The sequence below is a fragment of the Acanthochromis polyacanthus genome, chromosome 3, assembly GCF_021347895.1.
Source record: "Acanthochromis polyacanthus isolate Apoly-LR-REF ecotype Palm Island chromosome 3, KAUST_Apoly_ChrSc, whole genome shotgun sequence".
Taxonomy (NCBI): Eukaryota; Metazoa; Chordata; class Actinopteri; family Pomacentridae; genus Acanthochromis; species Acanthochromis polyacanthus.
The window spans coordinates 22,365,272-22,387,423 of NC_067115.1; the positions used below are offsets into that span (position 1 = coordinate 22,365,272).

The 22,152-nt window shown below is 38.9% G+C and overlaps 1 protein-coding gene across 1 annotated transcript; it reads left to right on the plus strand.

Annotated features, from left to right (window-relative positions):
• The first annotated feature begins 13,701 nt into the window (after positions 1-13,701).
• On the plus strand, positions 13,702-22,014 carry LOC110965341 (endoplasmic reticulum resident protein 27). Its single transcript, XM_022214344.2, has 7 exons — positions 13,702-13,859; positions 17,074-17,159; positions 18,444-18,581; positions 18,706-18,822; positions 19,102-19,227; positions 20,338-20,535; positions 21,914-22,014. The coding sequence occupies exons 1-7, from the start codon at positions 13,802-13,804 to the stop codon at positions 21,953-21,955; spliced, it is 765 nt and encodes a 254-aa protein (XP_022070036.1). The 5' UTR covers positions 13,702-13,801; the 3' UTR covers positions 21,956-22,014.
• Positions 22,015-22,152: the final 138 nt, after the last annotated feature.

The following is a 22,152-nucleotide window of genomic DNA, read 5'->3' on the forward strand; positions in this document are numbered from 1 at the left end:
CATCTGTCTTTGTGTCCTTATTATTAACACAGAAAGCTGATGGTGAAAATTACTGTTGAAATTGTTTTGGTGTTATCCTCACAGGAGCTCAAGCAGTAAAAAACAGTAATAAAAATAGCTACATAGACACACATTCTTGCGCCTCACTGTTTCCGTCTTCATTCGGCACATATAATATACTCATTACCGACACTGGTGTGACTACACTTGCATACTATGAAACTGAAAAACAGTGTATAATTATTCACTGAAACTGTAAAAATAAATCTGGCTTCAAGGATAAAGCGTGAAGAAAAATAGGAGGGAGTGAAGATAAATGCAGCTCCTGTTGCCATGGCTACCAGACCTACTTATCCACAGACACTTACAAAGTCTTTTTGGTTTTTCAGCACCACTAAGAAAGAGAAAGGTTTCACTGGGAAGACGAACACTAAGCAAGTCAACAGAAACACTGCATCAAAGCCCATATTGACATTTGTTTCTCTCTGTTCATTAATTTTTTGAGCCTTCATTTACACTTGGAGTACAGTGAGGTATGAAGCCCTCATTGACAACGCAGCAGAGTAAGGGGATACAAGATGTAGCTGCACAATTAAGAAACTCGGGCAACACTGATAATAAAAATATCAAGGCAGAGTAAAACAACACAAACAAAACATTAATTAGAGCATTTGAGATTTAACAACTAATGAATCAACTAAAACAAAAGCAGCTGAAATTAGAATAAGAGGCAATTAAAAACTGAGCTGCCCTAAGGATAAAAATGAGTCAAGCTGCAGATTGTTCTGCAGATTATTCCAGGTTGCTGGTGCACAGTGAGTAAAACAGGATTTTCCTAGCTAAGTGAAAACATCCGACACCTGCAGAGTTATCCAGGCAGTCGAGTGCATTTGGTAAGAGCCCAAATATAAAAAAACAGCAATGATGTTATGTAAGGGGGTAAAAAAAAAAAAGAAAAACAGTAGTAGCTTTATAATTAAAAAAAAACCAATCTCTGTCATGCCTTATAGAGAGGGAGGGCCACCCATCCTTACCATACAGCTGACAGTAAGGTGTATTGTAATTACTACCAATAATACATCTTTAGGAAGAGTTTTAAACACTGTCTAAGAAGTTGCAGATGAAAACATGATTTATTCCTATAAAAAAGTAGTTTTTGTCAGAGTTTAGTCAACAATGTCATAAGTCGCTTGTCATAAAAATGTAAATAAATGCCTGGATATTTGTACTTTATTATGGCTCTTTTAATATTTGCGTCGCTCAGAGTGCAAATGACCAGATTGTATGAGTAATACTTTTGAGTTTGGTGAAAATCATGAATTAAAATCTATCAGCATTAACAGCTACTGCTTGCTACATGTAACTTGTAACTCATCAAAACAGGACTGAAGCTGTTTGGAAGCAAAATGTATATTCTCTACACTACAGCGCAAAACAGTGTCATCAGCATAAAGATTTAATTTACAACCAGATACAACGACACAGAGGAGACAGCGTCATCTACATAAAGACTGAACAGCACAGGCCCCAGGATCGAGCCTTGTGGGAAACCTTTCACAACATTCACACATTATGATTAAACCTTTCTTAGGGCCACACACGGCTATCTGTTCATGAGGTAACTATGAAATCATTTAAAGCCATTTTATTACTGTGAAACGCAATCAACAGTATCAAACGCATTTGGAACAATAGTAAAAGAGATGCACAGTGGTTCCTTCTGTCTGAAGCTATAATCTAATATTTTAAAGCAACAGTGGCAGCTATATTAGTTCTCTGTGTTATTCTAATACCTGACTATGTAACTGGGAACAAATAGATAATTTTTGTTACACAAACATAAGCTCTTAGTCATAAATCATAATTCTTTTATTATGTTTTTTGATCAACTGACATCCATCCTTATATACCTTGTACAGTATTTTATGCACATTAATATTGTTTTTAACTAATGAATTCTTGAAGCAGGATATAAAGCTCTGAAAAAGTTTAGAAACTAAAAGTAAAGCGAGGAAGATTTCAAAAAGGGAAAAAACTAAATATAATGTAGTCAATATTTATTATGACCACCCATTACCTTTAAAACAATACAAATTCTCCTAGAGCGCTCTTGGCAGGTGGGTTGTTCAGCTTTTGGACAACTTGTCACAGTTCTGCTGTGGATTTATTCTGTCTCGCTGTCTTCTGTCACTGCATGTAATCCCAGTCTGACTGCATTATGTTGACATCAGGACTCTGTGGAGGCCAGACCATCTGTTGTAGGACTCATTTTTCTTCTTCTCCTCCTTCTTCTTCTTTCTTGCTATTGTTTGTACTCACTTCTTCTTTGTGACTCCTGCTGTATATTTGAGGATGTTGTTGTGCTGCAGAATGAATGTGGGACTGATCTGAAACCTTCCTTATAGTATTCTAAAAAGGACTTCTAAAAAGTAAAATTTTCATGCAATACAGAAGTATATGTGATAAAAGCTGCTGCATGGTCTATTAAGGCAAATTACTAAAGGTAAACAGGATAACACTTTTAAAAAAATAAATATCACCATTAGATATCCCCAGCTGATTATTTACATCAAGACAATATTTTGTGGATTACAAGTTTGCAGTAATTGTATCTTTAATTGAATATGCAGCAATTTGCATACATTTCTTGAACAGAAATCTGGACATTGGATGAGGTCAAGGTCATTTGGATGTCTCTTTAATCTCTGCATCAAGAGAAAATACTGTCAATACCAACAAAAAACGCAAACATTTTTACAAACAAAACATTATAAGAACCAGCCTATGACTGATGTACGAACAAACTCCTTGGTAAAATCCTTGAGAATATAGGCATAAAAGGCTAAAAACTATGATGCATTTAAATGCTGCTGAAGTAGAGATTTCTGTCTCAGGGTTAAACATAGATCAGTCACAACATTAAAAACCACCTGTTTAATATGGTGTAGGCCCCCTTGTGTAGGAGCAGCTCTGCATAGATGCAGGATCTCTTGGGTGCTCCGTTGTTTTATTTTATTTTTATTTTATTGTTCGAACCTTTATTTAACCAGGTAGGTCAGCTGAGAACGAGTTCTCATTTACAATGACAACCTGGCCAAGAGGCAGAATAAAAGGTAGACACGCAAAACAATGAGGACATCAACAGAAAGAACAAAGCACAGCAACCAAAAAAGATAAAAAAGATAACTATAAACAGTGACAAATAATCGCAGGTAGTGTACAGTAGTGGTACTGTTGTGTCTGTCATGTCTCAAGGATGTTAGATCAGATTGGGATCTGAGGAAGTTTGAAGCTCTTGAGCTCTTGGTTGTGTTCCTCAAGCCATTCCTGAGAAGTTTCTGCAGTATGGCAGGCCACATTGTCCTGTTGGTATGTGTTGAAGTGGAGTGTTTTTCACCTTGTCTGTCAGTTTGTGTGGTGGTTTTAATGTTGCGGCTGATCTGTACGCAGACAAAGTGGACCAAAATAAATGTCTAAATGTCTATTTTAGACTTTTTCTTTACACTAGTCTAAGAGAAGGCATGTTATGTAAGCAAAATAGGAAAAATATCTCAAAATTAACCAGTGCATGAAAAAAACTCTGTTTTGTCCATAGTGTCTCACCCATGGCAACCCTGGGACCACAAAACTTGCCCACATTACAAACCCCAGTTTATCCTCTGGAAATATTTAAGTGTCCTAAAGTCATGCTTGAGTACAGCATTTAGCAGCTCCACATCCGTTTTGTTTGGGTCTGGTGTTATTTGTTGGCACCAGTGACATTGTGCATGCCGCCTCCAGATAGCAATGTGCATTTGTGTCACTGCATCAATTAGCTGTTCAAGCCTTCAAACTGTAAACAGACAAAAGGGACAGTGCCTGGTGCAATGTGGCAGAAACATAACAAACAGCAGTTTAAAACCTTTCGCCAGTCTGTTTATGGGGAGCTGAGGTGGAGACATGAGGCGACGGGTGATCACAGAAGAGTGAAAGTGAAGGAAAGTTATTACAGGGTTTAGGCTGAGGTAACAAAACCCCAGCAAATAAAACCAACAACTTAAAAAAAACACAAAAAACTACAATACACATTACAACTTGAAACTAGAACAGTTTTTCAGATAGTTTCTTTAGTCTTCCCGTTGTGATCAGGTCATGTGTTCCTTTGAATAAGTCCTAATGAATGCAATGAGGGAACGTGATCCACTGCTTCACATGCAGATTAGAGAAAAGATTACTGAGAAGAACTTCACGTGTGTTTTTTTTCCCATCTCATGACCCCCGACCTTCAGGTTGAGAATTAGCTGTAGAGCACTAGACAAAACTCATGCAATAAAGGTGTGATTTACAGAATGTTCACTAGAATACAACTAGGAGGTGGTTTGTTGCTGAGATGCATCATCTGTATCTGCTGATGGAAAATGATTTTAAAGTGGCAGTATGAGACTTCATTTTACAACAGAAAATACCAGAAAGCCTCTAAATGAGATATTTCAGTGAAATGTTTTATGGATTGATTTGGTATTTTTAGGCCCAGCAAGTGTATTTACAGACACCTGAAGCAAAATTATCCTCTCCAGTCTATTTTTACTCCCTGGCCGTGGGATTTCGACTTTGCAAAGTCAGACAACACATGCACAGTAATCATTTGGGATTGTTCAAGCCGTCAGTCTTATTTCGTGTCATCATTAAAGCTAAAGCTGCTTAGCCAGTGAAATATATCCTCCAACTGTCCTAAGGCGTGGACAAAGACCACTGTGTTCAGCAGAAGGCATTAGGGACTGGTGTAGGTTAAATGAGAAACATTACAGCCAGTGACAGGAGAAGTAAGTGCCGTTGATGATCTTGATGAACTGCAATGATCTGATGGAAACTTTGAGTCCGAGCATTAATGTAGATGTTATTTTGACATGTATCAGATGAAGCAAACCCCCTGATGGCAACAGTAGCCATCAACACCAGTGACCTGCATGACAGTTGTACCTGCAGTTCCTCAGATCCCAGAACCCAGAGGTATGCCAGCGTTCCAGTGCCAGACACCCAGAGGCACTGTGTCCTTGGTCCAACAGAACAGAGCTGTTCTGAGATTACAAAGAGGACCTACACAATATTAGGCAGGTGGTTATAATGTAGTGGCTGTTAGATATGTTGCAAAAAACCAAACTACTCTGATGACTGCATTGGGTTACATTTGCATTAGAAAAATCTCAGATCTGATTTACCCCACTGTCACTCAGACTGCTGTCTTTCTTGTAATAATTCATGAAATCTGGCCATAGGTCTTTGTCTAGCTCTCAAAGTTGGAAGCATATTAGAATTCATGGTCAAAAGCCCATGCATATTTGTCAGTAACACTGAAGTAAAGTGTAATATTAGTAAATATTTGCCCTCAGGTGCCCATAGTTGAAATCCAGGCTGTTGCAAAGATAGGATGCTTTTGTCCCATCAGCCTTTGGCTTTCTAAAACGAGATGTAGAAATATTGCTTTAACATTGCCTCATGTCTTTCTATCTAATCTCCTGTCCTGAGGATGAAATATTTTTACTTTACAACTCTTTTGTTGTTACTTATTTATATTTATATTTTGCAATGAATTCTGAAGTTTAGTAGCTGCAGCCTGCAAATCAAAATGTCGGTTGGATTTGACTCGACTCTACTTTCTGCACCACTGAGCTTCTTCAGGCTGTAACTCTTAAAAGTAACTGAATCCAGCGTCAGCGTTTGTGTCCCTGAGACACACAAGCATTATTTTATCTGAAAATGAGTAAACAAGTAAGCAACTATATCCTTTATAAGTAGAAGATTAACAGACGTTTGACGTTTAAATAATTGATAACCTCAGAGCTCTAACACTGCATGCAAACATACGCACTCTTGAATGCCAAGTTAAAGTCAAAGGAACCTACAATACTGAGATCATCAACGAGAAATGTCAGCTGGTGTTTTTGTTTGAGCATCGACTGAAAAGATACAGTTCTAAGAAACAGTTTGCTTTTTCAGATGGTGGTGATGGTGGTTTACAGTGGTGTAGTGTCACATAAAGAAACACAGAAAATTGTTCCACAAACCGCAACTTTTCCTGGAATCACCCACAAACTATGCCACAGATATAGGATTAAAATACAGTTCCTAAAAGAAGAGAGCAGATGTGTGTGTGATGGCGACATGCAGAGTCTGTGTACGTGTCTCCGGTTTTCCCCTTTTTTGCTTGAAGCAGTGATAACAAATATTGTATATTCCTCCTCATAGTTGAGTCTGTAACACAAAACAATTTGTGGAACCCCTGAGGCGATGCCTTCCAGGTGCAGCTCCGGTTTCCTGTTTGTCACTTTGTTCTTTGATCTGGCATGAAGGTGCGACTCTTCACTCTGAGGCTCGGCAAACTGGCAGCTTACAGGCTCTAATAGGATTGGTACGTGTCCGTATAGGTCACTACAGAGAGACAGACAGACTTAGTAACAGAATGTTATTGCAGCCAAGACTGAAGTTGAACGTGATCGGCTACTGACAATGCATGCACATTTTTTGCATGAAAGAAAAGGAGAATTTGTGTTGTTGATGATGTCTTTTGTAGATTAATAAGCTAGATACATGTTTAATTGATGCAGGGGTGATGAAGTCAGCTTTGGAAGCGGACAGAAACTGATATCTGATTGTGTAGGATCACCTTGGAAGGTTTTTTGTATCTTTGTGCTAAAGAAAATCTGGCAGTGTTAAATGTACCGAATAGATGACTGGAGGATGAGGAACAGATGAGCAGGTGGTCCTATGAGACTGGAGAGGAAGTCTGAGGGCATCTGGTGGTCAGGTGGTGAACGGTTGGGGCCTAGGGGAAGCGAGAACATGGCTGAAGGCAGAAACAGAGGCAGAATGGACAAACAGACAGGACTCAGCCTGCAAAAAATGAACTTCATATAGTGCTGAGCTAATTACACAGTCACTGGGGTTTTTCCAGCATGCACGGTGTGTCACATCCAGCTGCTAGCTATTTGCTTTTTGATTCAAGGAATAGACTATTTGCTTGATTATTATAAGTTTATCTGTTTATTTATTAGGACAATCACCATTTATTTTCGACACCAATTGGTTTACTCATTACCTACTTTGCTACCTGCCCTCCTCCTTTTGTAAACTGTGCATGCATCTTCTACACATACAGTATCATTTAGGTAATTATATAAACAGTGTCAGAGGGCTTCCCCATTCTCTGTGGCCCTCTGACATAACCATCCGGTGGTTTGTAAGCTATTTATATTCCACCCAAGAAATCCATACTGCAAACACTCCCGCACGGCTGACACAGACACCATGACCACACACAAGACAGAGACATCCTGAATAGATAATTTAGCTTAAGATTATTTTAAATGATGCAAATATTTTGCATTTTAAGGTGATTTGCTTATTGGGTTTTTGGTACGTTTTGCAGTTATGTTCAAGTAAACAAGCTCAATATTTCCACCAGGGTTCTGAAATCAGAATTTTTGAAAAACTTCCTGTTTTTAATGGCTCCAAATGTTTCTTTTGATCTAAATGTTTGTTTTTCTTATCTTCTTGACAAATGTTGAGGGTCACATGTGCAAATTGCATAAGTGAGCCACTTACAGTGTGAAAAGAAGCTCAGCAGCAGGGTCCGAGGATTAGCGACACTCTCACACACACCAAGGCTTTTTCAAAGCCTAACAGGGTTAAAGGCTGTGTAAAAGATGATTGAAAAATCGTGGCACCTTTAACCTTGCCAAAGTCTAAATAGCAGTAATCCATCAGCCTCAGATTTACCTGCATTGCATCACTGATCTCACCACTAAACATTCCTTTATATCTACATGTGAACTCTTGCTCATGTTTTGGGACCACTTATGTACGTGTCATAGAGTTTGATTTTATCTAAGTGTTCAGTTTGGTTTAGTTTTGTGTATACATAGCACCATTTCACAACATTCATAAGTGAATATGATATTATTGAGAGAAATCCATCAAATCCAATGATTAACTTTGAGCCATCACTTGGCCACTGTGGGAAGAAACAAGAAACAAGAGACGTTTATCAGAAAGATACAGCAAGCATGAGTATAATAAACAGTGGGCACATTGGTGAGGCACAGATCAGAAACGAGTAGCTCGCGAGCCACGGATACCTGCAGAGCGAACAGAATTCAAACCACGGGAGAGAGAAGACACAAAGTTAATGACATGCAATGGTGCCATATAAATGCATAAAGAGGGAAAAAGAGGAGCGGAGAGAAGAGGTGCTCAGTGCATCATGGAGAGTCTTCCAGCAGTCCAAACATACAGCAGAATAACTCAGAGATGGCTGAGGGCCGTCTGAGCCAGACCTAACTATAAGCATTAGCAGAAATAAAAGACTAATCTTAAAAGTAGAGAAGGGCGTCTCCCTCCTGAACCAAAACTGGGATCTGATTCCACAGCAGGGGACACTGGAAGCTGCCTCCCATTTTATTTTTTAGAAACTCTTGGAAGCACAAGTAAACTTGCAGTCTGAGAGCAAATTGCTGTTTACTGATAATTTGGAACAATAAAGTTTTAAGGTACGACGGAGATTGATCATTAAGAGTGTTTTTGTGAAGAGAAGAATTTTAAATTGGATTCTAATTTTATCAGGCGAGACAAGAGAATAACATGGAGAAAATTTCATCTCTGTAGCTAATTCCCATCAGTATTCTGGCTGCAGCATTTTTGGATCAACACTATGAGACAGGATGTTCCTGGTTTTAATGATATTGTGCAGGTGAAATCGTAGAGACTTTTTTATGTGTCAATTAAAGGACTCCAAATGTTACAAGGTTCAAATAACTCCAAGGTTCCTCACAGTGATGTTGGAGGAAATGCATGGTTATTGTGTTTCTTTGATGTTTTCTTTGATACTATCCCAGCCTGTAACATAGAATTAGACCAAGAAATACTGAAACAGGTTCATCATTTCAAATATATATATATAGATGACGCCAGATGGGAGGTGTGAAACAGATATCAGATGTAGAGTAGCAATGGCAAGAACAGCATTTATGAAAATGAAATATATTTGGGCAAATAAGAAAATAGCAATTAGCATCCATATGAGGACTCTCAGCTGTTACACCCGACCAGTTCTGATGTGCAGATGTGAACTTTGTAACATAAATAATAAAATCTCAACAAAACATCATCTATACTGTCTGCTGTACCACACATTAGTTGCCTGTTTGCTCTGCACAAAAAGCACATCATTGTAACTGCATAAACTGTCTTCTTGCAATTAAGCATCCGTGTAAATTCTGTAAGGTCTTTCAGTGCAGTTTGTCTTTCTTCTTTGCTTCACATTCGGGTTCCCACTTCAGTTCACACTTGCAACATGCAATCGGATCATGTCTTAAAGTGTGAAGCTGCTATGATCATCACATGATAACACAAGTCGTAGCTGCTGCGCTCGGCTGCACGCCTTCTTCTGTCATCTGCTGGTCATGTGATCTGCTCTTCTTCAGCCCTCTACAAAGAACTGATGACAGATTAAGGACACTAGGTTCTGGCCAAGTGCCATGGCAGCAAAGACCTTTAATCTGTGCAGGAGCTTATCTTTAATTATTGTCTAAAATAACGCTATCGTCTCGCTAAGTTTAACAATAATGCAAGAGGGATTGTTTCGTTTTATTATTAACTGCAATAACACAAATTAATTTCTAGTCTAGAGTTTGCAAAACACAACCGCTAAATGGTACAATGTGTGTGTGTTTTAATCCAAAATCATCATGGAAGGAGTCACGTGTCGCCACAATCCTTCAAGCAAAACACAGTGTGCGACAAATGTGATGTTTTAATTTCTGCCACTGTGTGTCCTGCAATCTTTATGTCTGCTTTGTTTATTTGTAGCACCGAATATATGAGCAACCGGGCCTGTAATTTTACCCTAAGCTGCACCCTCTTTGAACTTGTTTAACGCTTAACACAGAGTCAGAGAAGTTTTATATGTTCCATCCATTTCTGCTTCTTCCATTTTCTTCCTGTTACATTTTTTTTTCTGCCATTTTCAGGCATGCTTCATGTCAGGAATGTTATAAACACCAACTTTACTGTCTCAGCACTGCAATAACTTAAAGACAGTGAAATTGTCTTTGTTGCCTTTTAAAGTGTCACTAGACGACGCAGATTTCAGGCAGACAGAATAAGACATTGAATAATTGATGATGAAAAATTGAATGCTACCAACATTTTCCAGCTGTTAGCCACTAGGTGTGATGATTTCTCAAATTCCTCCAAAGTTATGCTATATTCTGACTTTGAGAGTCTACAAAACACAAGTTGCAGTGTAAATGTACATATATGGCAACAGGAAGATAATTAGTAAGTGAGGATGTGCAAGAAACAAGGGATTAAAATTTGCATTAATGCGGATTGAGAACTAAATAATGCTGTAAATGTTTTGTAAATTGGAAAGATTATATTGATATATTACAAGGTGCAAACAGGAAACCTGGAGATGTTGATGCTTATGTCATGAAAAGGAGTCGAACTTTGTCTAACTAAATGAATAAACATTAATATAAATGGCAAACACACTTTAGCTGCACTAGAAGTATTGTAAACAATGGGAAATTATATGTTGTAGTCCAATATTTGTTAAAAATATAATAAAACTTGACCTAAAAACAAGTATATAGAAGTTCTATAAATTTATGTATGATGTATAAAATCAAAAAGTTTCTATTTTATTTTTGCATAGACACACTGTAATTGTAAAATAAAAGATAATACAAATAATTATATTTAAACATCAACAGTATTATGCTACAATTCCTGCCTTGCTACTAAGTAATATTATTCTGTCAATAATTTAAAACTTCCCTTTAGTGCAGATTATTAAGTAATGCATTTTTTGAGCAGATACCTTATATACAGTAATTAAATGCACAGTAATATGTGGGCCGTAATCTAAAGCATCATGCGTCACTGTGCTGTGACGGTGCAAAGACAGAATCGGTGTTTTAAGAAGCTTTACTTTCACGCGTCCTCGCCTGAGAAGAGCTGCAGGCTCATGCTATATCTGTGACATGTTCATGTACATTTCCAAGAAGTCATAAATCTCTGATGGAAAGTGTTGGCCTAATTTGCAGCACAATTTTCCTGCTACCCTTAAGTACCCATCTGAACACAGGTCATACACAACAACACTGGTCCCATAATTACTGTCGACACTTGTTTGTGTGATAATAATGAACCCATTCGTGAGCCTAATAATAATTACCACACTGGATAAACCAATAAGTCTTCTGTTTCTCTTATTTGTTGATTTGAAAAAATGCTAGCAGTGCCTTTAAAAAGTATTCTTGCCCCTTGAAAGTTTTCCCTCTTTAATGGCTTATTAGCATTGAAACATCAACACATATAAATCTGCCAAGTGCAGGTCATCCTCAAAAACTGAGTGACCTTGCAAGAAGGAGACCAGACCAATGACTCCTCTGAATGAGTTTCAGCTGCTGAGATGGGAGAGACTGTGCAAACAACTGCGGCCCTTTCTTCAGCAGTCAGAGCTTCATAGGAGAGCGGTAAATAGAGAGCCACTGTGGATAAAAGCCCTTATTAAATCCAGGCTAGAGTTCACCAGAGGGTATGCGGGAGGCTCCGAAGTCAACTGGAGGAAGGTTCATTGGCCTGAGATTTCTTCAACATAAATAAAAGGAGCAAAAGCTTTTTATAGTCACTGTAGCTCTGGAAATCCAGCATGTTGTTCCAGACTGAAATATAGGTCATCAACTACAGCACAGACTGAGGTGAAACTGTATACAGATGTTCATGGTGCCACAGACGGATACCGCAGTCTTCATATAGAATGTCTATAAGCTGGAATGCCATATAATGCGGTGCTCGCTTTCATATTCTAAGATGTGTTAGTATGAGGTTCAAAGCAGCATGATGGCTGTACAGCATCACAGAGCTGCAACGTGAAGTTTATTGTTGCTAATGGTTGCTTCATTATTTATGTGTTCTACTTGTGTGATTGCTTTGTTTTTCTGATTATCTGACCTGATTATTTGAGCTCCTGGCATTCTGCTCATGTCTTTGTACATACTAAGAACTGTCTCGCTTCTTTCATGTGGTCTCTTTTTCTTTTTCTTTTTTAAACTACTGCCGTCAGGACCCTGAGGGTTTTCTCATTATTGCTCTCATGAGTCTCCTTCTTGTACTGACCATGTGAGGACAATTACATTGTACAAAACAACTTTAGGAGAACACAGCAGTGAGAATATTTTGGGTTTGCAATCAGAGGAGCCTTTTTGTGTTTAATATTTTTAGAGTTATATGTTACAAGTATTTGGATTTTATTGATGCAAAAGAGAAAGTTTATTGGGTTCCGGTAAAAAACTGTCTTGTCCTCAAGAGTTCAGTGTATTTTTGTGCATCGAGCTGTTTTCTTTCTTTTTTTTCCTTTTCTTTCTGTGGCAAACCAAAATGTAACATGCAAGCATTTTTAACCGAGTTTTTTTTTTTGGAGGATGTCGCTGAATGGAATGTCAAACTTTGCGTAAATCCTACTTTTTTAGTCATGTTTAATAAATTGTTGTGGTGCTGCCGTGAAATAAATCCGCATTTCAGAGATGCGGCAATTATGTTTTAACGTCAACACAAACGACAACATTTCTGTGGCTGCAGGAGCTGCTGTTTGATTGTGGATCTTTGTTCTTTCTCTATTGAGCTATGACAGAAAATGCTCTCTGTATTGTTTTTCTCGTCTCATTTTTAGATTTTGTTCAATTATTTCTGCCATCACTGTTTGGTCAGTAATTTGAAAAAGATTCATGTGGATTTCTTATGGATCTAATAACTGGTGGCTGGTTCCTTTATGGCATTCAGTAAATGCACATCTGCACCAGAAAAAGCAGCAAGATTAAGTTTTGGAATCTGAACCATCAGACGTTGTCCTTTCTAGGACTGTGAAGTTTAAAGATGTGAGATTTATTCAGATATGTTGCCTTACACTCACATAACGTACGAAATTCATTGTAGTAATGATAGCTGGATGTAGTAAATCATTTTGAATAAGACTTTACTATCTTCATATAGATGTCTTACAGGATTAAAAGAAGAGAAACAAGCAAAAATTGTTGATAGATAGCTTCTTTATCAAAACAATTTTGCAGAAAAACAGTTTGATTTTAGTGCGTCTCCAAACACCAAATAGCTGAGAAGCAAAATGAGCTTTCTCTGCATGATGATAAATAAGTAGGAGCTGTGTCCCTCATGTGGTGCAGCTACTGAAGTGCAGCCCAGTTAATCATTGGCCTCTCTCTGTTAGCACAGGCCTCCTCACCGGCTATTAGCAGCCTGCCTGGGGGTCCGTCATAAATATTAACCAGAGTGCTATTTCTCCTCACACGCAACAGATTTAGATAGCACATTGCGGCAGAAGACATTTAAAGGGCAAAGTTATTAAGAGGATGGTGCTAATGAGACATCAAGACACAAGAAAAGGTGTCTGATGCTGCACAAAAGTACGCTTCAACTGGGCTAACCCCATCATTAATGACCCCCTCAACCTCAGATGACCACAGGAAACACACACTCAGACACACACTCGTGTCTCCTGTCGCACAATGACACGTAGTCCAGCGTCCGACAGCCAAACTTATCAACAGCACCTGGCTGATTCTCATGGAGCTTCCAATCAGAGCGCAGAAACGACCCAGCAGCCACAGCCGGCTGCCATGTGGCGGCCATCAGACACAGGGCAGAGGTGACAGGACTTTTTGTACAGAGCCACATAGAGTCTTCTGGGCTTTCTTTGGCTTACCTTTAGTGTACCTGCTTCTGCGTGAGTTGAATCACTGCAAACATGCTGCTTACTCTATTTTTTGCCTTCCTGGTGTCTTCTGTCACTGCCAAAAAGAAAGGTAAATTATTTTAAGTACTCTATATCATCATTATAGTCATGTGTCTCTCCTTAATGTAAATTTATAACACAACATGATTTTCTTGCTCCTAATGTGTGATTCCTTTTTGCAACTGTTGTCATCCTACACAGCTTTTAGTCATTCTTTCAATTTTGCGCTTCCTGGTTGGTAGAATTAAATATTTGTACAGCCACAGAGTGGATTGGATTGGTATTTTGTTGATACATTCATTGACTCCAGCGGACAAGTCCAGTGATTTTGGTGATACTTTACACTTTACTTCTACCCTCAGCATTAGATTCACAATTTAGTTTTTTCACTGAAATACATTATTATTCCACTGAGATTGAACTGTAATGATTTTGGAGGTTCCTTAGCTTATTTATTTATTCATTTGTGCCATCATCAGGTGAATTTTCAGTAGTTTAAGATCAAATACTTCTTACATTCCCATGAGCTTCAGCTAACAATGTTCACCATCTTAGCTTAGTCTGAACTGCATTAAAAACCATTTAAAATATATATATAAATTACTTATTTTGATGTGAACTACAACAAATGGATTGATTTGATTTGTTGCTGCTTGTTGTTCCCTTAAACTGACCCATGTGTGTTGCTCATGTCTGACTTTGGAAGTCTTGAACTGTCTGCACATGGACCAGATCAGATAAACTGTGAATGAGTTGCCCTGATGAATAAAGCTGTGTGAGCCTGTATGATAAGTATTGGACCTGCAAAACTCTGGCATGTTAGAATTTTCATTGTGATCAGCATTTGACACAAAGTAAATAACTTGTCAATTGTATGATTCACTTTTTTAGTCCTGTAGTTCTTATGACTGACATTGACGTCCTTAAAATAAAGGTGGTGGTCTAAAATAACAGAAATAACTCTAGGAGCTTATCTTTCTATTATTAAAAAAAACAGAAAAAATAACAAAATGTATTTATTCTGCACGCTAGCAATGCAGCTTAAAATGTCCCATATGGTAAAAACAAAATAAAAGCAATTCTATTGTGTTTTTAGAGTACAAAGCCTTTTAAACCAGTGAGAATTAGCCACTTAAAAATGGGTTTAAAATCACGTTTTACAGCAGTCATGGTAAAATAAACAATCTTTGTGGCACGTTTCACTGAAAAACTAAAAGACGCATTCTGAAAAGATGTGACATTTAACCTTAATTCATCTAAAGGGGTCACAATGTGGGACCTTTAATGATGGCAACAGTGGTCAGTCAATCAGTAGTTTGAATCCAACATCAGAGACTGAATCGAATATTCATAGCTCACAGAGGATAAATGATACTTTCGATCCCACTCACTGAACATCACAAAATATTTGTGGAATTTTTGCAAGCTAACACGCTTAACTGCGAAGGTAAAGCTGTAGGACATTACAGTGTGTGTAATAGACATTGGTATGTGTTTACTGTGTGTTGATGTTAACTTGAATCTCCATGTCCATGTACACACGTGGACAAAATTGTTGGTACCCCTCAGTTAAAGAAGGAAAAACCCACAATTCTCACTGAAATCACTTGAAACTCACAAAAGTAACAATAAATAAAAATTGATTGAAAATTAAATAATCAAAAACAGCCATTACTTTTGAATTGTTGATTAACATAATTATTTAAAAAAACAAACTAATGAAACAGACCTGGACAAAAATGATGGTACCTCTATAAAAGATTGAAAAGTATTTGACCAGAGTGACATGATTAACTCAGGTGTGTCATTTAATTGACATCACAGGTGTTTCCAAACTCATAATCAGTCAGTCTGCCTATTTAAAGGGAGACAAGTAGTCACCCTGCTGTTTGGTGAAAAGGTGTGTACCACACTGAACATGGACAACAGAAAGCGAAGGAGAGAATTGTCCCAGGACATCCGAAAAAAAATTATAGACAAACATCTTAAAGGTAAAGGCTATAAGACCATCTCTAAACAGCTTGAAGTTCCTGTGACAACAGTGGCTCATATTATTCAGAAGTTCAAGACCCACGGGACAGTAGCCAACCTCCCTGGACGTGGCCGCAAGAGGAAATTGATGACAAATTGAAGAGACGGATCGTTGGAATTGTATCCAAAGAGCCCAGAGCAACCTCCAAAGAAATTAAAGGTGAACTCCAAGGCCAAGGTACATCAGTGTCAGATCGCACCATTCGTCGTTGTTTGAGCCAAAGTGGACTTCATGGGAGACGACCAAGGAGGACACCACTGCTGAAAAAAACTCATAAAAAAGCAAGACTGGAATTTGCAAAAATGCATGTTGACAAGCCACAAAGCTTCTGGGAGAATGTCCTTTGGACAGATGAGACCAAACTGGAGCTTTTTGGTAAGGCACATCAACTCTATGTTCATAGACTCAAAAACCAAGCATACGAAGAAAAGAACACTGTCCCTACGGTGAAACATGGAGGAGGCTCAGTAATGTTTTGGGGCTGCTTTGCTGCATCTGGCACAGGGTGTCTTGAAAGTGTGCAAGGTACGATGAAATCTGAAGACTATCAAGGCATTCTGGAGAGAAATGTGCTGCCTTGTGTCAGAAAGCTTGGTCTCAGTCGCAGGTCATGGGTCTTCCAACAGGACAACGATCCAAAACACACAGCCAAAAACACCCAAGAATGGCTGAGAGAAAAGCGTTGGACTATTCTAAAGTGGCCTTCTATGAGCCCAGATCTGAATCCCATTGAACATGTGTGGAAGGAGCTGAAACATGCCATTTGGAGAAGACACCCATCAAACCTGAGACAACTGGAGCTGTTTGCTCATGAGGAGTGGGCCAAAATACCTGTTGACAGCTGCAGAACGTTCATTGACAAATACAGAAATCGTTTAATTGCAGTGATTGCCTCAAAAGGTTGTGCAACAAAATATTAAGTTATGGGTACCATCATTTTTGTCCAGCCCTATTTCATTAGTTTGTTTTTTTAAATAATTATGTTAATCAACAATTCAAAAGTAATGGCTGTTTTTGATTATTTAATTTTCAATCAATTTTTATTTATTGTTACTTTTGTGAGTTTCAAGTGATTTCAGTGAGAATTGTGGGTTTTTCCTTCTTTAACTGAGGGGTACCAACAATTTTGTCCACATGTGTACAGCCTCACTGTGCATGGCTTTAGACTTAGACTTTTGGTCTTGTTAAAACACTGAACTGGGATGTGCAAGTTATGCTGGATTCTGGTGTATCTCATGTTTTCATTTTGCAGACAGTGCCCTTCCCAGGCTGAACAACACCGAAGCTGTTGAGGCCTTCATTGACTCGGCTGAAGTGGTGATCATCGGATTCTTGGAGGTCAGACAGGAAAAATGCGTGTAAATTTTTTTAAAAAAGCAACAGTCTGAAACACGGACTCAAATAAGCTTCATTAAAACAAGGTCAGAGGAGCTGTTTCATGGTTTAGTTAATTATGCTAACATGCATGGAGCAAACCACACATGATCAGACCAATTAGCTGAGAGTGAGACTGTGAGGTCTCCAAAAATACTGCGTTTGTTTGCATCCTGGTCTCGGTGATGCTGCTGTCACGAATAGATTTCGAAGAAGGATATATTTCCTGGGGCCACACCTTTGGCAGCACCAGTGCAGTGAGGACAGAGGGTGGCTGGCTGTCCCACGGTGGAGAGCTCTTTGGCCAGACTGTGTGTGCGGGGGAAGATGGCAGGCTTGACAGGAAATGCATACGTATCTGAGGACTTGTGGGATTGGCTCCGCTGACCCCCTCGTAAACAAGTGCAAACGCAGGGAGAAGGTTCATGAGAGAAGAGTGGAGGAGAGAGACGGAGAGCACAGGGGTAGCACATAGCTGGACTGTGATGCTGAAAGTGACCAAAATATTGGTGCTGTGACTCACTGAGAATGATCCCATATTACAGGCTGCAAAATGAGAAAACGGAGTGCCAGAGCTCGTGCAACAGTGTCTCAGAAATAGATGTGATTCACCTTCCTTTGACTCAGCCTCATCTCTCTTTATTTACTTCTTTGTTTTTTCCATTTTTTCTCTCTGCCACCTGCACTTTAGAAATTCCCTTTTGTTCACATGCAACAGTTCTCTGAAGAAACTCTGGTAATGGGAAAGTTTCTGGTATTCCTCGCAACCACTGGTGGTGGTGAACAGCCTGAACAATATTCAAATACGATACACTACCGTTCAAAAGTTTGGGGTCTTCCAGACAATTTCATGTTTTCCGTGCTAACATAATTGCACAAGGGTTTTCTAGTCATCAATTAGCCTTTCAACACCGTTAGCTAACACAATGTAGCATTAGAACACAGGAGTGATGGTTGCTGGAAATGTTCCTCTGTACCCCTATGGAGATACTCCATTAAAAATCATCTGTTTTCGGCTAGAATAGTCATTTACCACATTAACAATGTCTAGAATGCATTTCTGATTAATTCAACGTTATCTTTGCTTTTATTTCAAAAATAAAGACGTTTCGAAGTGACCCAAAACTTTTGAACTTCAATGTATGAATAATAATTAGCACATATCAATTAAAGAAAAAACTGGGACAAGTTGAGAAAATAAAAGTAAAAAATAGAGATATAATTGAAATGATCTCCCCTATATTTCAGGGAGAGGAGAGTCACGGCTATAAGGAATTACTGGAAGCTGCAAAGCAAGTCCGCTCAGTTCCTGCAGCCATTTGCACAGTGAAGGAAGTGTGGGCTGACTATAGCCTCGACTCAGACACCATCACCCTCTTCAGAAAAGTACTATACACCATCACAGCCATGCTTGATTTTCTCTACATGTTTTCATAGAAACACATTATGGATTCCATCAGTTTTATCAGAGTGATGACCATGATGATGATGATGATGTTCTGTAATCCAGGCAGATAACCACCAGGAGAACCTCGTCATCGCTGACGCTAAAAAGTTAGAAGCTGATGGTCTTGTGAACTTCATCTCCGTCAACGAGATTCGATACATCACAGAGTACAGCCAAGTGGTACGTTCAACTTCTGTTTTCAAAAGGTTCCTGCTGTTAAATGTGAATTGTTCTCACATTTCTTCACTTCTTTCATTGAAAACATATTGAACTAGAAAAAGAGCTGGAATCAAAGGGCAGTGAACAGGTGCACAGATGTCATTGCAAGAGGAAGAACACTTCTTCTGGCTGTTAGATCAAAAAAGAAGATCTTGGGCGGCCAGTGGGAAGTAGTGCTTCTCCCAGCTTGTACCTCACTCTTTTTATATGCTGTTATCTCTTCTCTTCTGTGTCTCTCAGACAGCTGTGGGTCTGTTCAATTCAGATGTGAAATCCCACCTCCTGGTCTTTGCCAACAGAGGAACTAAAGAATATACTGAGCTCAAGAAGGAAATAGGAGCTGTGGCCCCTGAGTTCACAGGAAAGGTGAGAATACTGAGAAACTTCCTTCACCTCCAGAGGAGCAGTTTCAAGTCAATCTCTGCATTTCACAGGCTGAGCAAGTTCTCATAAAAGCATCTGACAAGTTCAGCAGTGGCAAGTTCACAGCATACTAGTGCTGGGTTGAAAAAGTCGATTCGCCGATTTTAAATCGATTCTCATTTAAATTTCAAAAAATCGATTCGCACGTCAAAAGACTGATTTTTATACACACATATATTTTTACATTTATTTTTTCCTGGGTGAACTTTAACCCCACTAGTGACGTGACTCGAGCAGGTGCGGTGTGAAGATACTGCGAGTTCTCTTAACAACATGGCATCGGGCGATAGCTGTGCAGTTAGCCAAACTCCAGATTTGAAAAGGCCAGAGTCGCTCAAAGCGGATATCTGGAATTATTTCGAGTTTAGGAACGACGATTCAAGAAAGGAGCTTGACAAGAGCAAAGCCATTTGCAAGATATGCCAGATGGAGGTAAAGTTTTGTGGAAACACGACCAACCTCAGGAACCACATGCAGCGACACCACCAAGACATCATGTCCAAGGCCGCCGGACCGCAACAAAAAAAACTTAAGGAAGCTCTACAACTACCAGCTAGCTCTCCACGCGCTAACAAAATAACCGAGGCGATAGCGGGCTTTATTTGCAGTGCCATGGTCCCGTATTCCGTTGTTGAAAACCCGGGCTTCAGGCGGCTCATCAAGGTATGTGAACCGCACTATGGTGACACGAAAACGCATGGCTGAACAAGTTATCCCAAACATATACGACGTAGTAAAAGAAGGGGTGAAAAGCAAGCTGCAGTCAGCTGAGAGATTGGCCATTACAAGTGACACGTGGACGTCCCTGGCTACAGAATCTTACATGAGTGTGACAGCACACTACATCGATGAGGATTGGAGCCTCATCTCAAACGTGCTACAGACTCGAAATAATCGATTCTGAATCTCAAGAATCGGAATCGAATCGATTCTTGAAATTTGAATCGATACCCAGGCCTACAACATACCTCATTCATATTCTGCCACGATTCAAATGACTTGATCTAACATGCAATTAGATCATAAAGTTAAATGTCTGTTCCTTTGTTTCAGTTCTTGTTCGTTCTGATTAATGGAGCCGTGAAGTCCAACTATAAGTCGCTTAGCTACTTTGGCCTCAAGTCACAGGATCTCCCACGAATTGGCATCTACGACGGTGACTCTGACATGAAATGGCTCCTACCTGAAGGAGAGCTTTCTGCAGAGCGAGTGCGAGAGTTCTGTCAGTCGTTCCTACGAGGAGAACTGAAGGTGGGCAGCCACAATGTAAAACTAGTCCCAACTGATAAGTGTATGTTTTTATTACAGTGTGAACTGATGAGTAACACTACTGAATTCTTGAATTTTGAATGCAGCCCATTACACAAAAGTCCTGTATTACTATGAAATGTACACAGATTTTGAGTCCAATTCTAAAATTTACTTCATTTATCAAAAGGGACACTTTATTGGTCAAGAGAAACAACTTTTGCTGAAGAACTTAAGCACTCTGGTGGCACTTTCATTGGAGTTATACAGCGCAGCAAAGTTTAAAAAACCAAGAAACGATAATTTGCTCCAAGTGAAGAAAGGAAAATGACAGCGAGACTGGGCCACGCGAGTGGTGGACAACAAGACTACAAGCACTTCTTGCTGTCATTGTAAAGTATATGTGCCACACAACAGACAGGAAACCTCTGGTCTGTGCACCAATTTGCTCTGTGACACCACACAGAGCTCCAGCTGGGTGTGACACACAGTCTGAAGCCTTCAGACAGACGAAACTGTGGCACTAAAAAGTCTGAATTCAGATTTCATTATATTGTGTGAATAGCCGCCAGTGGAAGGGAAAAAAATGCCTCTTTTACTTGAATAAAAGCAGCAACACTGTAGAAATTCTGTATAACAAATGAAAGTTCTGGATTCTAAAGTTTATTATCATTTCAAGATTAAAAGATTTTAGAAACTCGAATGGAAGAACATCTTTGACTATTATAATTTTTTTGCTTTTTTCGAGATTTAAAGATTTTAGACCACTGGAAACAACTATTTCAGGTGCACAGCGCAGCAGTCCTTAGCAAATCTTTGCTTCCTTTGAAATAATGTGTTCAAGACAAGGTTTATCAAAAAGAAAAAAAGCTTCATTATTAGACTGACAAAGCTTATCTTCTTTAAAATTCTCACTCACAGCAGCAGCTTCTTCATCAGTCACCTTGAGTTACTGCTGATAACAGCACTGCTTCCCTTCATTTACTGTCACCAAAATCACCAGTAACACAATCACTTCTACAACTTGCAGCTGCAATTTACTGGTTTTGTTCATTTGCCTCAAGGAAAGTCACAGTTTTCCGCAGAATGTTATCAAGCTGTCGGAAACTTTACTCGAAAATGAAATGCTTTGACTGTATCTCCTTAATTATAACTACCAAACTATATTCATTATGTTTACTTTGTAAATGGGATTGACAAGTTCTTTGTTTGTCTACCTTCTGTCCCATGTTCATTTTAAAAATAAAGAAATTAATAAATATCTTCACAAGTCAACTAGGAATGATTTAAAAAGATAAAGTCCATGAATGTGAAATTCTGTGCACAAGTGTCCACTGTTTCATCTGCTGTATTTCACTTATTTCTCTTTCATGTGTTTCAGGAGGTCGAGCAGGCTGGATCAAAGCCCAAAACAGAACTGTAAGACAATGTAATGTAAATGAATTATTATACATTGAATAAAAAGCTAAATGAGGAAAGAAAGCATCTTCTGTGAACTCTGGTGTGAAAACAGAAGGGTTTAGTTTCAGACTTTTGTCTTGCTTTCAGTACAAAGGAAACTATGCAAGGTTCCCATTTGCATGTGTGCATGTGTACATCATGTGTCCTGACTTATCTACC

Excerpts from the sequence above, each read along its gene's own strand:
- LOC110965341 (XM_022214344.2), top strand. The coding sequence starts at position 13,802 with ATGCTGCTTACTCTATTTTTTGCCTTCCTGGTGTCTTCTGTCACTGCC. Across the intron at positions 17,160-18,443 it reads TGATCATCGGATTCTTGGAG|GGAGAGGAGAGTCACGGCTA; the intron begins GTCAGACAGGAA and ends CCTATATTTCAG. Across the intron at positions 18,823-19,101 it reads TCACAGAGTACAGCCAAGTG|ACAGCTGTGGGTCTGTTCAA; the intron begins GTACGTTCAACT and ends TGTGTCTCTCAG.